The sequence below is a fragment of the Pituophis catenifer genome, unplaced genomic scaffold (assembly GCF_029215685.1).
Source record: "Pituophis catenifer annectens isolate HBS135680 unplaced genomic scaffold, rPitCat1.0.hap2 SCAF_4, whole genome shotgun sequence".
NCBI lineage: Eukaryota > Metazoa > Chordata > Lepidosauria > Squamata > Colubridae > Pituophis > Pituophis catenifer.
In genome coordinates this window covers 11,633,404-11,650,346 of record NW_027256884.1, presented here as the reverse complement: position 1 = coordinate 11,650,346, position 16,943 = coordinate 11,633,404, and the positions used below count along the sequence as shown (strand labels likewise).

Genomic DNA, 16,943 nt, shown 5'->3' with positions numbered 1-16,943 from the left:
CCCCTGGCCACGCCCCTGTCCATGCCCATCCTGCCACGCCCAACCAGCCAGTCATTAAGGCAGAAAACTGGTTTTTAAAAAATTTGCAGCCCACCACTGGGTATAGGGTCTTCTGTTTGAGTAGGAGGTTGGACTAGAAGACTTGCAAGATCTCTTCCAACTCTTATTCTGTTAGGATGTCTTAAGATGTGTAAAACACCATAAATTTGAACTGGGAACGGTGGCAGAAGAACATTAAATATGTGAATAATTTCCTATCCATTCCTGTTCACAGATATTTTAGAATCAGAACTAAAATCCTACTGAAGCCTATATACATTGACCATGATTAGAGCTAGGAACCAAAGATCCTTATGGGCAGAGAAAAATAGGTAAAAAGGAGATATTCTCCATCAGAAATTGAAAAATTTCTCTCCATTTTAATGTGACACTAATCTGATTTCCTGAAAGCTCAGTGGGATGAATTCCAGGGTAGAGAAGTAGCTGGGACACGCGTAACTTTGAAATTACCTTATAATGCTCAAGGAACATGTATAATGTACATCATCATATGAACTGCGGTGGCACAGTGGTTAGAGTGCAGTACTGCAGGCTACTTCTGCTGCCTGCTGGCTGCCTGCAATCTGGCAGTTCAAATCTCACCAGGCTCAAGGTTGACTCAGCCTTCCATCCTTCCGAGGTTGGTAAAATGAGGACCCAGATTGTTGGTGGGCAATATGCTGACTCTGTAAACCACTTAGAGAGGGTTGTAAATCACTGCAAAGTGGTATATAAGTCTAAGTGCTATTGCTATCACAGATCTGACCTTATCATCTATTTCAAAAGCATTTCGGAAGCACATCCTCTTCCATCACATTTGTGAGAACTGGTATAAAAAATGCAGGATGGTAACTTCCCTGTATAATGCACATTACTGTGCAGTTATTAAATCCAAAGTAAAAAAAAATAAATAGTTGAATGGAATCACTCTACCAAAACTGCAAACACCATGGGTGTGGACATCCTGAACTCTTTTTTACAGTAAGGTAAAGGTAAAGGTTCCCCTCGCACATATGTTCTAGTTGTTCCCGACTCTAGTGGGTGGTGATCATCTCCATTTCAAAGCCGAAGAGCCAGCGCTGAACAATGACGTCTCTGTGGTCATGTGGCCAGCATGACTCAATGCCAAAGGCGCATGGAACGCTGTTACCTTCCCACCAAAGGTTGTCCCTATTTTTCTACTTGCATTTTTTACGTGCTTTCAAACTGCTAGGTTGGCAGAAGCTGGGACAAGTAACAGGAGCTCACTCCGTTACGCAGCACTAGGGATTTGAACCGCTGAACTGCCGATCTTTCGATCAACAAGCTTGGCATCTTAGCCACTGAGCCAATGTGTCCCTTCTTTTACAGTACGAGAACCAATAAAGTTGAAAGCTTATTTTCTTTTTCATTAATTTCCTTTCCAAATTTCAATATGCTAAAAACGATAAAAGCCTTCGGCCACTGGTTGTGCACCAAAATGCAGCTCATAAGTGTCAGTAAATCACATCCCAGCATGCAGATATGGTCTGTGTTCCTATACGTGCTGTGCAAAGGATGCATGATGCATTTGTTCAGCGCGTCATGCTTAAGCAGGTACTCTCTTAATGGGTGCCTAGATAGAAAATTTCCCGAGAATCCAAGGTTAGTTGAAATGAATTATGAAGTATGCAAATGTTTCTACACTGTGTGGCACATGGAAAAAAGCATAACTGACATATTGTCTTATCCTTGGGCATATGTATTTTATAAATTATGGAATGGATAGAAGAGAGAGAGAAGAAAGATGACAGGGAGAGATAGAGAGAGGAGAGAACAAGAGAGGGGAGAGGCAAGAGGGAAAGAAAGAGAGATGGGGGAGAGAGAGAAAGAGAGATGGGGGAGAGATAGCCAAAACAAGATTAAGAGAGTAAATATTAAATTAGCAAACTATGTTGTCTAGATAAAATTCAGAAACACATATCAAGATTCTGGTTTCTTGGACTTACCAAAATTAACTCCAAGAGTAAACTATAATTGCCATTAGTAAATGTTTCAAAATATTTATTTAGACAATATGGTCTTAAGCATATCCTCTACACCAGATGAATACTTTGTTGCTTATGAAATATCCAATGTTTTTCTTTTTCTTTTCACAGTTAATAACAAAAAACAATTTCTCCTCTCTCTGGCTTTATTTTTATTTCTTCACCATGGAACCATATTGTGTCTACTTACGTGCTTAGCAACCTTCAGTGGAAATAAAATATTTTAAATCTAAAGTACAAAAGTTACATTCTGTTCCCTTTTGAGCAAAACGGAAACTTGCTGTATTAAATATTGAATGTAGAAAGATGTTTATATTGCTTTCTTATATCTTTTGGTTCTGTTGTTTGTCTCTGGGCAGAGAACAGTTTTTCAAGACTGTATCTAGCAATGGCTGATTCTAACAATGGAACAAGAGATCTATTTTCCCCATTTCTTCATCTCCTCAAATTTTCCCAGGATCTTTTCAAAGGGATCACTCAGTTTCTAATGTCAAATTGGTATTGGAACTGGGGGAAAAAAACCCATTTTCTCCCTTTTAAATGTCAGGATCATTCTATGGACAAAAGTATTTTTGGTGTCATTCTTAGAGTAGAGTAGAGTAGAGTAGAGTAGAGTAGAATAGAATAGAATAGAATAGAATAGAATAGAATAGAATAGAATAGAATAGAATAGAATAGAATAGAATAGAATAGAATAGAATAGAATAGAAGAGTTGGAAGGGACCTTGGAGGTCTTCTAGTCCAACCCCCTGCTTAGGCAGGAAACCCTACACCATTTCAGACAAATGGTTATCCAATATCTTCTTAAAAACTGCCAGTGTTGGAGAATTCACAACTTCTGGAGGCAAGGTGTTCCACTCATTAATTGTTCTAACTGTCAGGAAATTTCTCCTTAGTTCTAAGTTGCTTTTCTCCTTGATTAGTTTCCACCCATTGCTTCTTGTCCTGCCTTCAGGTGCTTTGTAGAATAGCTTGACTCCCTCTTCTTTGGGGCAGCCCCTGAGATATTGGAAGACTGCTATCATGTCTCCCCTAGTCCTTCTTTTCATTAAACTAGACATACCCAGTTCCTGCAACCATTCTTCATATATTTTAGCCCCAGTCCCCTAATCATCTTTGTTGCTCTTCTCTGCACTCTTTCTAGAGTCTCAACATCTTTTTTATTCTTGAATTCTAACACCATTCTTGAGTTCTAACACCATTCGTATCAAAATTTGCTGTAATATTTACAGAACAGGATCTCAAATCTTTGTTTAGCCCTCCTAATTTATGTCTAATTAAAATGTCAAAATTACTAGTGCATCACATGAGCTCCTAAACAGTGTTGTTACTACACACTGGGAGTGCAGTTTATAGGGCTATATACAAATCAGGTCTAATTTTATTCAGAGTGGAATGTTAAGATCGGTTTAGTTTACAAGCTGAGATTTGAGATAGAGACATTGGATCTGAGCTGCATTAAGACGCTGGAAGGATTGTCTGCAATTAGGCCCAATGATGGGCAAACTATGTCATGATGCAAAAGGTGGACACTTGAATTTCAAATTAAGCAGAATAATTCAGAGTAAACTTTTGAACAGACTATATTATTTTGATGAGTCAGTCAATAGAGCCTTGATAGTACAGTGGTATACGCACCCTGTTATTAACACAGCTGCCTGTAATTTCTGCTGGCTCGAATCTCTCCAAGGCTCAAGGTTGACTCAGCCTTCCATCCTTTCTAAGGTAGGTGAAATGAGGACCCAGTTTGTGGGGGCAATAAGCTGACTTTGTATAAAATATACAAAAGTATGAAGGCTATTGCTTAACGCACTGTAAGCCGCCCTGAGTCTCCGGAGAAGGGCAGCATATAAATCAAATTAAAAAAAAAAAATAATGAGATAAAATATATCAGGTGGCAACAGAACTTGAATGGGACATTTTAAATGATTGAATGGGACATTTAAATGTCCTTACAAAATGTAGAGAGGAAAGAGCTGTGGATTTGGTGACCAACTCCTTTTGGGTCAATCTGATCTGTATATAGGATTGACAAGAAAGTCCAGTTGCCTCTTGAAAAAGCACCTTTGGGACAACCATGACCCGGATGACTGAGAATCTCCATAGACAAATCAAGGAGAATTTTTGTAGCTCAGGGTTGAAATGAGTGGTCCTGGGTGCTCTCTGAACTTGGTTGTTTTCTTGCAGACGTTTCTTGCATATTCTAATGATGCTATCTAGTTTGAGTAATGGAACATGTTCAAGAAAAGAATGACGCTCAGAGAGCACCCAGGACCATTCATTTCAACCCTGAGCTACAAAAATTCTCCTTGATTTGTCTATGGAGATTCTCAGTCATCCAGGTCATGGTTGTCCCAAAGGTGCTTTTTCAAGAGGCAACTGGACTTTCTTGTTTTTAGTTTTTCTTTGAAGATGTTTCACTTCTCATCCAAGAAGCTTCTTCCATCTGACTGGATGATGGGGAATAGAAGGATTTAACCATATTTTTCGGAGTATAATACACACTTCCCTCTCCTAAAAAAGGATGAGAATTTGGGTGTGTCGTATACACCGAATGTAGCCCCACCCACGAGGCCAAAAAAGTGATGTCTGTGGCAATCCCTACAGCCTGGAACAGCTGATTGGGGATATTCCAGGAGGTCGATCCACCCACCAATCAGTTGCTCCTGCTGAATCTGGCTGCAATAATATGCTGAAGCTGACCTGGCTGTTCACTATTTGCTGCAAGGAATGTCAGAGTTTGCAGCAGCAATCACATCCAGAAAGCACACACAAGTAACAGCAGGAATCAATAACTTCTCTTTATATACTGTATAATATAACACATGAAGTAAATATACAATACCAAAAGCAGGTTTTCCAACGTGGTAGTAAATACAAGCAAAACACAAGCAGAGGAGAGGAGTTTCAGTTTCAGTTTTAGTTTCAGAGCTCAGCACAGCATGCAAGCTAAGCCATACCCAGGCTCCTTGCTGCCCTTGTTGCTCACACAGCAAATGCTCTTTCAGTTTCCAAACAGTCCTCAACTCTCTCAAACTCTGACAGGATGATAGCCAGATGAATACCAATGGATGCTGGTAGGCAAAGGCAGAATTTTTTAAAATTTATTTTCCTCCCCAAAAGCTAAGGTGCGTCTTATACTCTGGAGCATTTTATACTCCAAAAAATACAGTATCTTCAAAGAAAAATAAGAAAGTCCAGTGCCTCTTGAAAAAAAGCACTTTGGGGACATTCTCCTTGATTCTATACAGCATTTTCTTAAATTTCCCTTACAAAGGAGCACATTGAATCAAATTAGTAATGAAGCCTTCTATAGGTAGGGATTATAATTTCATCTAGGAACACTAATGTCATAAATGTTGCTCCCAATAAAGACATTTTTTAGACATCTGGAATATCTGATTGCCTTTCAATGTCCCATAATTAGCAAAGCTTTCTGAGATAACATTGCAGCTTCAAGGTCCATGAAATTGGTGCTGGTGGTGGAGAAGGATGAGAAGGAATTATCCTTAACAGACATTTGAAAGTATTGAGTCATACCTCTGTTTCTAAACTTAAAAGAAAAACCACACTGGGCCTATAGCAGGAACGTGGAGATAATTTGAAGATATATTGATTGTTTGATTCTAGGGCTGAGAAATTATTGTGCAACTTGAGTTGTACACCACACTAAAGCTGAGAAATAAAATAATATACTATTTTCCCCCAGTACTTGAAATTATAACACACAACTAACAGTCATAGATGTAAAGCCAGCAAGGTCAAAGTAAGAGTAGTACAAGCAAAAAAAAAAAAAGTATAAATCAGGCTGAGGTTGAACAAAATAGATTGTGTTATTGTTTGTAATAATAAAAATGCAGATATTTCATTATTCTATTTTTTTTAATCAAATTTGCAACCCATATTATATCCCCTTATTATTTATTTTATTTATTTATTTATTGCGATTTATATGCCGCCTTTCTCCCTAGGGACTCAAGGCGGCTTACACAATGACAACTTCAATACAAATCACAATACAATACCAAATTAAAATCAGTAACCCAATTAAAAACGATTTAAAAAAATCGTTATTAAGTACTAACTTGGTGCCTTCCTAACAGTGGTGAAATCTAAAATTTGTTACTACCGGTTCTGTGGGCGTGGCTTGGTGGGGGGGTAATATAACTGGGTGGGCGTGGCCATTTTTTTTTTTACTTTTAAAACCATTTTTTCTACAACCTCTTCGGCGAAGCGGTTGTAAACAAATGCTTTTAAAAGGCTCTGACGATCCCAGCTGAGTTGCCTGATCAGCAGAGGCTTTTTTAAAAAGCCTCTACCAATCAGGCAACTCAGCTTGGATCGGCAGAGGCATTTAAAAGAAAAAAAAAGGCTTTTTTCTTTTAAAAGCCTTTGACGATCCCAGCTGAGCCGCATGATCATCAGAGGCTTTTTTTTTTTTACTTTTAAAAGCATTTTTTTGGCTGAAGAGGTTGTAGAAAAAATGCTTTTAAAAGTAAAAAAAAAAGACTTTGATGATTGTGCGGCTCAGCTGGGCATGGGGGGAGGCAGGGATTTTTGCTACCGGTTCTCCGAACCACCTGCCTCCATCGCTACCGGATCCGGCGATCCGATCCGAACTGGGAACATTTCACCTCTGCTTCCTAACTGTGACACATTATGATAATTTTGAATATATTTAAGCTTATTTCAACAGTACATCTGCTAGGTCAGAAAAACTGTTGGCCATCTGCTGATAGTTCACAAAATCCAATTCTCCTTTTTTTTTTCTGTGCCAAGCATTTAATGATAGAAAACTTAATAAAGAGGAACCTTGCTTTGCCATGGCTATTATATTTTCTCAGACTCCAGCCTGTGGTTTTTGATAGTCCATCGTTCTGGCAAAAACAAAATGGTTCTTGTCCAGTCATCTAATGTTACAAAACCTGGACTGCAGTACTCCAGATAACCACTAGATGACAACAAACCCTTTTTACGACCCTGTAATCTGTTAATTCAGGGTAGAGTTGGGGTGACTGGGTGGAGCTGAGCATTTACTGGCCGGATGCCCTTCCTGATGACACACAGAGTTCACAGCAAAAAAAAAAAAATCTTTGCACACTGGGAGAGAAACATCTGCTGCTACCTAGGATTGAACTCTCAACCTTCCGAGTGGGAGGCGAGAGTCTTCACCACTAGGTCACCATGCTGCTCGTCACTAGATGACAACAAAGAGACACAGAAATCTGTCATCTAGCGGTCACCCAGATTTTAGCCCAGATATGTTGATCCTAATTCATCTTCTTTAATTATGTCTTGGTACTTTCTATGTACCATTTCTAACTCTTTCTACCTAAGGGATGCAGTGGTTCAGTGGTAAGATGCTGAGCTTGTCAATCGAAAAGTCGGCAGTTCAGCGGTTTGAACCCCTAGTGCCGCATAACGGGGTGAGCTCCCGTTACTTGTCCCAGCTTCTGCCAACCTAACAGTTCGAAAGCACGTAAAAAATGCAAGTGGAAAAATAGGGACCACCTTTGGTGGGAAGGTAACAGCGTTACGTGCGCCTTTGGCATTGAGTCATGCCGGCCACATGACCACGGAGACGTCTTCGGACAGCGCTGGCTCTTTGGCTTTGAAACAGAGATGAGCACCGCCCCCTAGAGAGAGGAACGACTAGCACATATGTCCGAGGGGAACCTTTACCTTTACTTCCTACCAAGTTGGCTATTTGAAACAAGCAAACAAACAAATCCTACACATCTCATTTAAATATCTTTAAAAAGGTATTATTCTGTCTATAATTCTGTCACAGTATATGTGCTTAACAGCATAGTGACAAGGAGTAATCACTGCTTCATCTAACTCAGAATTGCATAATAAAAGGCACACACCGTAATATATGCACAAAAGGTTTTCTTTTTTTAATCATATACAAAAATGACCTTATCCAGCCCCTCAGTGCTGAATCAGCCTCTGTCTATTTTAATTGGCATTTTAAATAATACAGTAGTTTAATGTGCATTTTTAAGATGAGCAAGGGCTATTCTCCCTTTCGGATTGGTAGAAAATTACATAAAATTATTTACCCTGGCTTGTTGACTTTGATATAGCTTTATAGAATAGCACTGAAAAGCTATACCCAGATTGGAGGGCAAATCAAAAGAATTAATGAAAAAGAGGATATCTTCTAAACTGATTTTTTTTTTCTTCAAGTAGTACCTAGAAATATGTCTGAAGTTCCAGGATCAATCCCAACTCGAAGGAGATTTTCATGTGTTGGTAATCTCTAATCTCACGTCATAAACTCTCAAAAGTTTAAACTTTTGAGTTGATGCACAGCAACATTTCATGGGATGTTTTGAAACAGAATTTTCCAAAAGAGAGCCAAACAAAAACTGCATTTTTATTATACCCATTTCTTCAACCTCTTGGCCTAAGAAAAAGTCAAACATTACATCATTACAATAGCTGGATGGCTCAGGAGAGATGGAGACTACGGGTAACATACTCCTGCGATGTTCCTTTTACAGAATGATTTGGTGGGAGGTGGGGAGGAATCCACATCTTTCCAATAACTGCAAGTGTTCTGTCCCAGCTACGGACCCCAAAGAACGCAGCACACACAAAGTCCGTTCAAACCTCAGTTTACTGAATAAACCAGTCTTTTACAACAACCGCTGTTAATTAATTGCATTAACAGCCGCCAAGAATTCAAAGAATAATAACTGAAAGCTTACTATAGTTGGCAGAATGCCCAGAAGCAATTTGCAGAAAGCTGATAAGATAAGCAAGACAAGACACAAAGGTATGTGAACTAAGTTGTTCCCTGCAAATTGCTTCAGTCGGCATTCCTCCTTAAATAGGCTAAGGGAGTGGCCAATTAGCCCCAAGCCCTACTCTCGAGGAGACCTCCTCCTGAGGAGCCACTCTTGCCTTTTGGCAGCTCTGCGCACCCGTGCATCGAGAAGAGGCTCCTCCTCTTCGTCCTCTTCACTTAAGGGAGCTTCTGGAGGTTCTGAAGGCCCTGGCTGAATCCCCGCCTCTGGCATCACATTTTCTCCAGCCTCCTCATTGTCTGACTCGAGTGCCAGCTGCACAGGCTGCTGGCGCAGCACCACATCAGCCTCCTCGCTACCTGAATCAGCTACTAGCTGCAGAGGCTGCTGATGGGCCACAACAGCTAGGTATCCTGGCCTTTCCCACACTGCTTATCTCCAGTGGCTGCTTAAGGACGAACAGTCCGAAATTACAGTGCAGGTGGCTGGATTCTGTGCAGCATCACTGAGGATTCGTTGGAGACATGTGTCAAACCCACCATAACTATTTTATACAACAAATGTGGCAAACCCTTTGCACTGCTTATTCCTTTCCCTTTTTGTAATGAACTGACTATAGGCCTCACAATTTATGGATTGTGATTTTAGTATAGTTAGACCATGTATAATTGACAGACTGGATTTTATCATCGATTTTATCTGTTATTTATTATTTTATTCTAGAATTTTTAATGGTACATTTATTGTGTGGTTGTTTTTTTCTCATTTGTTCTGGTCTCTGGTCTATGACTGTAATAAAAATTTTACAATAGCTGGAGTAATCTATAAACTATAGTCCCCTAATTCTAAAGAGGGTTAATTCCAGCATTCTGTTTCTACCATGATAAATATTTATTTGTTTGTTTGTTTGTTTGTTTGTTTTGTCAAGCATGTATTAGACAACAGATATAAGTATAAACATGATTATGAATACATGAGATGGATGCCAAAAAAATGGGACATTAGGACAGGGACTTATGGTTGGTGTTCTTATGCACACCCCTTACAGATCTCTTAGGAATGGGGTGAGGTCAACAGTAGACAGTCTAAGGTTAAAGTTATGGTGGTTTGGAGAAGAAACCACAGAGTCAGGTAGTGCATTCCAGGCATTGACCACTCTGTTGCTGAAGTCGTATTTTCTGCAATTGAGTTTGGAGCGGTTTACCTTAAGTTTGTATCTATTGTGTGCTCGTGTATTGTTGTGGCTGAAGCCGAAGTAGTAATTGACAGGTAGGACATTGTAGCAGATAATTTTATGTACTACGCTTAGGTCAGACTGAATTTGGGGTGTGTGATCCTGATGCCACTGCTGCATTTCAAATTGCAATGGTCTTAGAAGAAGTATGGATTGCATAACTTTAGACATCAACAATAGCCATCTACAGTTCACTGTCTGGATGCAGACAGTTTTCCAAGTGAATAGAGAAGAAGACCCCACCTTTGTTCTTCATACATTCAGTTGGGTTGCCTTAAGAAGATTTGACTTGAACAGGAATGTATCTCCTCTGATCTGGAACTATTACAGAATTGAGTTCCAGATGAGGTTGAGAATTGTAATGCTTGCAATTGAACACAAGAAGAGCTCACCCTTAAATTTACATCAAAAAGATGAGAGACAGAGCAGGTGAGACAGTGATATGTCCTCTACTCAAACTCTCATACATTCAGGCAGACACTTAAGAAGACTTTTATGCCATTCTTCTCTCTCTTGGGAATGGATGGATTTTACAGGCTTCTGTGTAGAGCAATCTATATATATAAAAGCCAAATACCACTCGCTCATCATGAAATCTCCAGAACAGTAAAGCCTACAAACTTGAGATTTGGCACATATATTCCTCTTGGCTCCTAGGTGCTCGCTAAGAAAGAGTTTTTCGAAATGACCATCAGTTCATTAGTATTTCATATACAGTATTATATTCATATGCTGTAATGCTAAGGAGTTAAACATTCTACTCCCCCTCCCCACCTGAAAGGAACTCTGTCCCAACTGCCAGTTGCCTTATATTAACATGCTCTGATGCTACCCCTTTGCTAAACTGGGCATGGGTGTGGCCAGCATGTGACTCATCTGGCCTGTGGGCTGGGACATTCTACTCCCCCTCCCCCTCTGTTCCAACGGTCAGTTGCCTTATATTAACATGCCCTGATGCTACGGAGTTACACATTCTACATTAAGTTTCAGGCTTTAAGTGTCAATTTATCATGCCCGATCACCTAGTTTCATAGTGAAGCATGGGCGTCCAGCTAGTATACTGTATATTTGTTCTAGATTTGCTCATTTGACTGACAGTTTACTTTTTACACTTGAAAACAGCCTAAATGATTTGTTTTGGTGGTGTTGTTTTTTTTGTTTTGTTTTTTTTCCCCATAGGAGAACATCATGGAGGTGATTAGAAATCAAGAATTTTTGCTGCTGCCAGCAGAGGAACTGCACAAACTTCTTGCCAGTGATGATGTGAATGTTCCTGATGAAGAAACCATTTTCCATGCCTTAATGAAGTGGGTCAAATATGACCTTCAAAGGAGATGTAATGATTTGAGTATGTTACTTGCCTACATCCGACTACCACTTCTTCCACCCCAGGTAAATGTTTAGTTACCTCTGGATATGTCTCTCTCACACACTCTCCGTGTTTGTGTTTGGATTTCAAAGTCAATATCTTCCTCAACTATCAAATATGCATTTTAAGTGGCATGTACAAAATTTTGGAACAAGAGATTTTAGGTGGCATGTACAAAATTATAGAACTTAAAGAACAAAAAAAAAAAAAAGAGTTCCTAAAGAGTGTGTTGCATCTTTTCCAGCACATAATCCAGCTATTCTGGAGATGGACCTGCAGGTTTTTGGATGTTACCGTACTTTTCAGAGTATAAGATGCACTTTTCCCCCCCTGAAAAGGGTGGAAATGTTCGTGCATCTTATATACCGAAAACAGCCATTTTTGGTCTCCCAAAATTCCACCCCGTGTGTTCCGTTTTCCCTCCAAATGGGCCCGTTTTTTGCAAAAACAGACCCATTTTTCACAAAAACAGGATGTGCAGAGGATTTAGGAGGCCTGCAGAGTGCTCCTGGGGACTGGGGAGGGCAAAAACCAGACACACGGAGGCCAAAAACTATTTTTTTTCTTGTTTTCCTCTTCAAAATCTTGGTGCATCTTATACTCTGGTGCGTCTTATAGTGCAAAAAATATGGTAAATCTCTGAACAAGAAACATTTTGTGGTGCTTTAGTTCTGTTTTGGAGCAGGGCAGTATCTAGAACATCATGATCTGCTTCTGATTTGGAGGACTATCCGTTGAAAAACTTCTGGGCGTCTCTTCCCCACCACCAAAAGATGGTTTGGCATAATATAGAAAAGAAATAAAATTTTATTTTCCCTTCCTGTGAATCTTTTTCATAGATTTTTCTCTTCAAAATATGATTAAACATACAAATAAGAAAGTAAAAATGTTAGCCCGCCTAATCATAAACTTACCAAATGAATAAATAAGCTCATTGATTACCATTCTTAGCATATCATCAATATGCCTATAAGAAAATAAATAAGCATTAGAAAACCTCACTCCCTAATTAAAAAAAAGAATAATTAGAAACCTAACATGTCTGTCTATGGAGATTTTCTGTCATGCAGGTCATGTCTGTCCCAAAAGTGCTTTTTCAAGAGGCAATGGAACTTTCTGGTTTTTCTTTGAAGACGTTTTGCTTCTCAATCAAGAAGCTTCTTCAGCTCTGATTGGATGGTGGGGAATGGAAGAATGTATATTCCTTGCAGACAGCTGGTCATTTGCATTCTTTTAGAGGGACATTGAAGCAGTTGGAAGTTTATCTGTGTCCTCAGGATTACCTGAGTAGTTCTAATTATTCCTGTAGTCTGCATTTTTTCCTCTGGAAATCCATTCCTAATTCCCCACCATTCAAAGGGTGTTCATCCCAAATTGTATAGCTAAAAGTCCGTAGAGATTCTCAGTCATCCAGGTCATGGTTGTCCCAAAGGTACTTTTTTAGGAGGAGACTTTCTTGTTGTTGTTTGCATTCTTTTAGCGGGTCGTTAAGGCTCTGTGTCCTCAGAGTCATCTGAGTGATGAAAATGGGTAGGTGGAACATTCTTGGAACTGTTGAAAGAATGCAAATGACCAGCTGTCTGCAAGGAGTGTAAATCTTTCCATTCCCCACCATCCAGTCAGAGCTGAAGAAGCTTCTTGGATGAGAAGCGAAACATCTTCAAAGAAAAACCAGAGCATCCAATTGCCTCTTGAAAAAGCACCTTTGGGATAACATGTCTATGTTTTTTTAATATGCAGAAAAAAATATTTATGAAGTTTCTTTTCAAAACCAGTCTAATTCACAGCCACACAACCATTAGAAGGGTGGGAAAATAAATCACCACTTTTCCTTGGAACTTCCTAGCTTCAATCTTAGTTGGTGGATTCAGACAGTGATAGAAAACATGGAAAATGGTGGTGTTGAAGCATTTTGCAAAAGAGATATTAATTATGGTGTATTCACAATAATATCTGGGAATCAGAGAACTGAAGCTCACTTATAATTGAATCTGGACTTCAGCTGAGAGGGCACTCCCTGAAAAGAACAAGGTTGCAGAATGGGGTAAAATTCACTTAACAACAGTCTCGCTTTACAACAGAAGCTTTGGGCTCAAGCATGGTCATAAGTCGAGGGTTACCTATAGTTGTGAAATGCCATTTTTTTGATGTAGAATTTAAAATGGGGCTCACGATAAAAGGTAACATGAGAAGCAAGCGTTATAGTGGCATGATGTTTGAAAAGTTAAAAGCAGTACACAAATTGCAGAAAACAATACAGCTGGGAAACGCTGGGAAAGCATGGGACCATAAAAGGTAGGATTGGGAGCAACAGCCAGGATCTAGTTTATGTGTGGTTTGGTGAGTTAGTCCAGCTGAGTCCTACACACACAGCCTTCTGGAGAATTTGATTATTTTTACACATATAGTGGAATGGGAAGGCGATGATGGCTCAGCGGTTAAAGATGCTGAGCTCGTCAGCTGGAAACCCGACAGCCGGGTGTTCGAGATCCAAGCACGGCACAACGGAGTGAGCTCCTGTTCTTTGATCCAGCTCCTGCCCACCTAGCAGTTCAAAATCATGCAAATGCGAATAGATAAATAGGCACTACTTTGGTGGGAAGGTAACAGTTTCCGTACACCTTGATATATAGTCATTCTGGCCACATGACCAAGGAAGTGACTTTGGACAATAATGGTTCCCTCGGCTGAGAAACAGAGATGAGCACCCCCCTTAGAGTTGGACATGACTGGTGTTCACACCCAACCGTCACAAGTAGTGATAAGACATTTACTCACGAGTAAAACAAACCCCTTTTTGTAACTGGGAAGTAACAGTCTTTTATTCATGTGGATAAACAAAAAACTCAAAAGTAATTAGTCCCAACAAACCTGGGTTTAGCTAAAAAATCCGAATTGTTTGCCGTATACTAGAAACGAACGGTTGTCTGCAACAACCGACCACTCCCAAACCTCTCCTATTTATTTCCCAGCCATGGAGGGGCTGGCTATCGTCTGCTTCTGCCTCTCCCTGAGAGCCAGCTTATTGATTTCCATTGTTCTCCTCTCCTCTCTGCACATACGCGCATCTGGGATGGGCCCCATCTGTTCCTCCACCTCACTCAGCTCAGGACCTGAAGACAGCTGCCTCTCCACTGGGGGAGGATGGAAGGCCCCAGTTCTGCCTCTGTCTCTGATGCTGTTTTCTTATCGGTGCCTCCCAAAGGTTCTGAAGTCGGCCCAGGCTCTCCCTCCACCTCCTCCTCATCTGACTCTGCAGCTAGCTCTGCTGGCAGCTGACCAGGCCGAAACAACTGGCCAGAAGATGCCTTTACCTTTACACATAGTAGATGTGCTTTGTCCAAACCAGGGCACATTGCAAAGTGCTCCATACAGCCGAGCCCTAATCAGCTCATTACCCTCCTGACATCAGTTGTTGATGAGCAAAGTGGAATTAATTTCTCTCCTTTCTTTTCTGATGACTCCTGCTTTGTGACTTGGAGTGGCTTCCCTTGATATATTTTGTTTACAAGCAAGGAACCAGAATGCAAAACAGATCAGTGGAAATGAAAACCCTAAAGCTAAGCCAGATAAATTATTGTTCTAATTTTAACAGATTTACTTTTATGTGAGATTACGTATGTAAAGTGTTACATTTTAAAACCTTATCCAAGATAAAACCGCTTAAAGCTTTCAGTGGAAAAGTGCCAGGTTTTAATTAAAATAGATTCAGGCAGGGTTTAAGAATAATTACACTGGATTTATTTTACAGCTAGCAAACTAAATCAGAATATTGGTTAAGGTAAGACTGGATCAATTAGGATAGTAAAGGTAATTTGCATTTCTAATGCATGTCTAATCATTGTGCAAAGATTGGCTTGTATGAATCTTTAAACTTGTCTGGAATAGAAGGTCTCACGAGACTGGCATTATTGTGAATTTAAAAATTCTAAAAGGCTTTTTTTTTAAATAATATGCTGCCTTGGAAAAAACCCAAAAAGCAGCAGTTTCAAAGTAAATCTGTCATGGCTATGTCCTCTTGGGACAATTCACGTCCAACTTCTTAAAAGCAAAATTGACTGGCACTTTAAAAAAAAACAGAACAGAAGTTTTAAATAAGAAATAACAATATGGCAGCACAATTCTGGAAGGAATTTAAAGAACTTCCTTAAAATCAGAGATTACAGGTTTGCAAACCAAGTTCAAGAACATAAAGCAAAGGTCTTGGGGAGGTCCTTTCCATGTTTGTTGAAATTGTTGCTAAATCTACAAAGTTCCACCAATTACATTGGTCAGTGGTGGGATCCTTCCAGTTTAACAACCGGTTCGGTGATCGCGCAGCGCAGTTCAACAAAAAATCACCTTCTGTGTTAGTGCTAGGGAATTAAAACAGCTGAGGTGCAGCAATCCACTCTACCACACTAATCTGCTGTGAAGATAAAGGTAAGTAAAGTGCAGGGGCGAGCGGACAGGCCCGGTTTGCTCCCAGCTGATTGGCGGCGCTTCCAGTTCACCCGAACCGGTAGAATCCCACCCCTGACATTGGTTGTGGGAGAATCATCTGCATTTCATGAAAGCTGTGGGACTATAGAACAAATAGGTACATGTATTCTACATGAATAATATGCACTCCTATATTCACTTGCCTGAAAGTAATTCTGGAAGTTATTTTAAGTACGTATGCATAAAAGTGATTAGTTTGGTTTTAAGGGAATGATCAATGATGCAAATTGCTGATCCATTCCATCTCAGTTAATGGCATAAACTGATCCCCAAAGCACCAAATAAATAAATAAGTTAGAATAAAATCCATTCGATGTTAATAATGCTTCCAAATTTGACTGTCATTTGATCATAGAAGAAGGCCAAAGGATGAGGAAAGAAAGCATGAAGTTATGAATTCTTCTTCTTTGAAGTTTTTAAAATAGAGGCATGGTGATCATCTGTCAGAAACGGATTAGTGGCTTCTGCGGGAACTCTCAAATCTGTCCAAATTTGGGATTCTGCAATAGGAACACAACTGATGCTTTTGAAACCTGGTGTTGGAGAAGAGTCCTGAGCGGACAGCCAAGAAAACTAAACCAATGGAAACAAATTAGCAATTAGATGTCTACAGAGATTTTCAATCATCTAGGGCATGATTGTTCCAAAGGTGCTTTTTCAAAAGGCAACTGGACTAGTGGAAAATGGAAGGAGTTATATTCACCATCTATCTCGTGTTTGCAACACAGTCCCTCCCCAACAGATAGGTAGCATCTATCTCCTGTTTACAACAGTTTTTTCAGCAGTTCCAAGAAGATTCTACACCCATTTGCACTATTCAGGTGACCCTGAGGGCACAGACAAACCTCTAGGTGGCCTCAATGATTCTCAGAAAGAGTGCTAACAACCAGATGACTGCAAAGAAGATAAATCTTTCCATCCTCCACCATTCAGTCAGATCTGAAGAACCTTCTTGGATGAGAAGCGAAACGTCTTCAATGTCCAGTTGCCTTTTGGAAGAGCACCAATTAGTCCAGAGTTTCCCCTTGAGGTACAAATGACTGGCCTCAGTTGATCCT

At 39.9% G+C, this 16,943-nt stretch overlaps 1 protein-coding gene across 2 annotated transcripts in view; it reads left to right on the top strand.

Moving 5' to 3' along the window:
• The window catches only part of KLHL1 (kelch like family member 1), a 163,085-nt gene that overhangs the window by 84,932 nt on the left and 61,210 nt on the right, over nucleotides 1–16,943 (top strand). For both annotated transcript variants that reach the window (XM_070942781.1, XM_070942779.1), the window contains one exon: nucleotides 11,214–11,426. In XM_070942781.1, coding sequence (XP_070798882.1) covers nucleotides 11,214–11,426 — 213 coding nt within the window. The remainder of the gene's footprint in view (nucleotides 1–11,213; nucleotides 11,427–16,943) is intronic.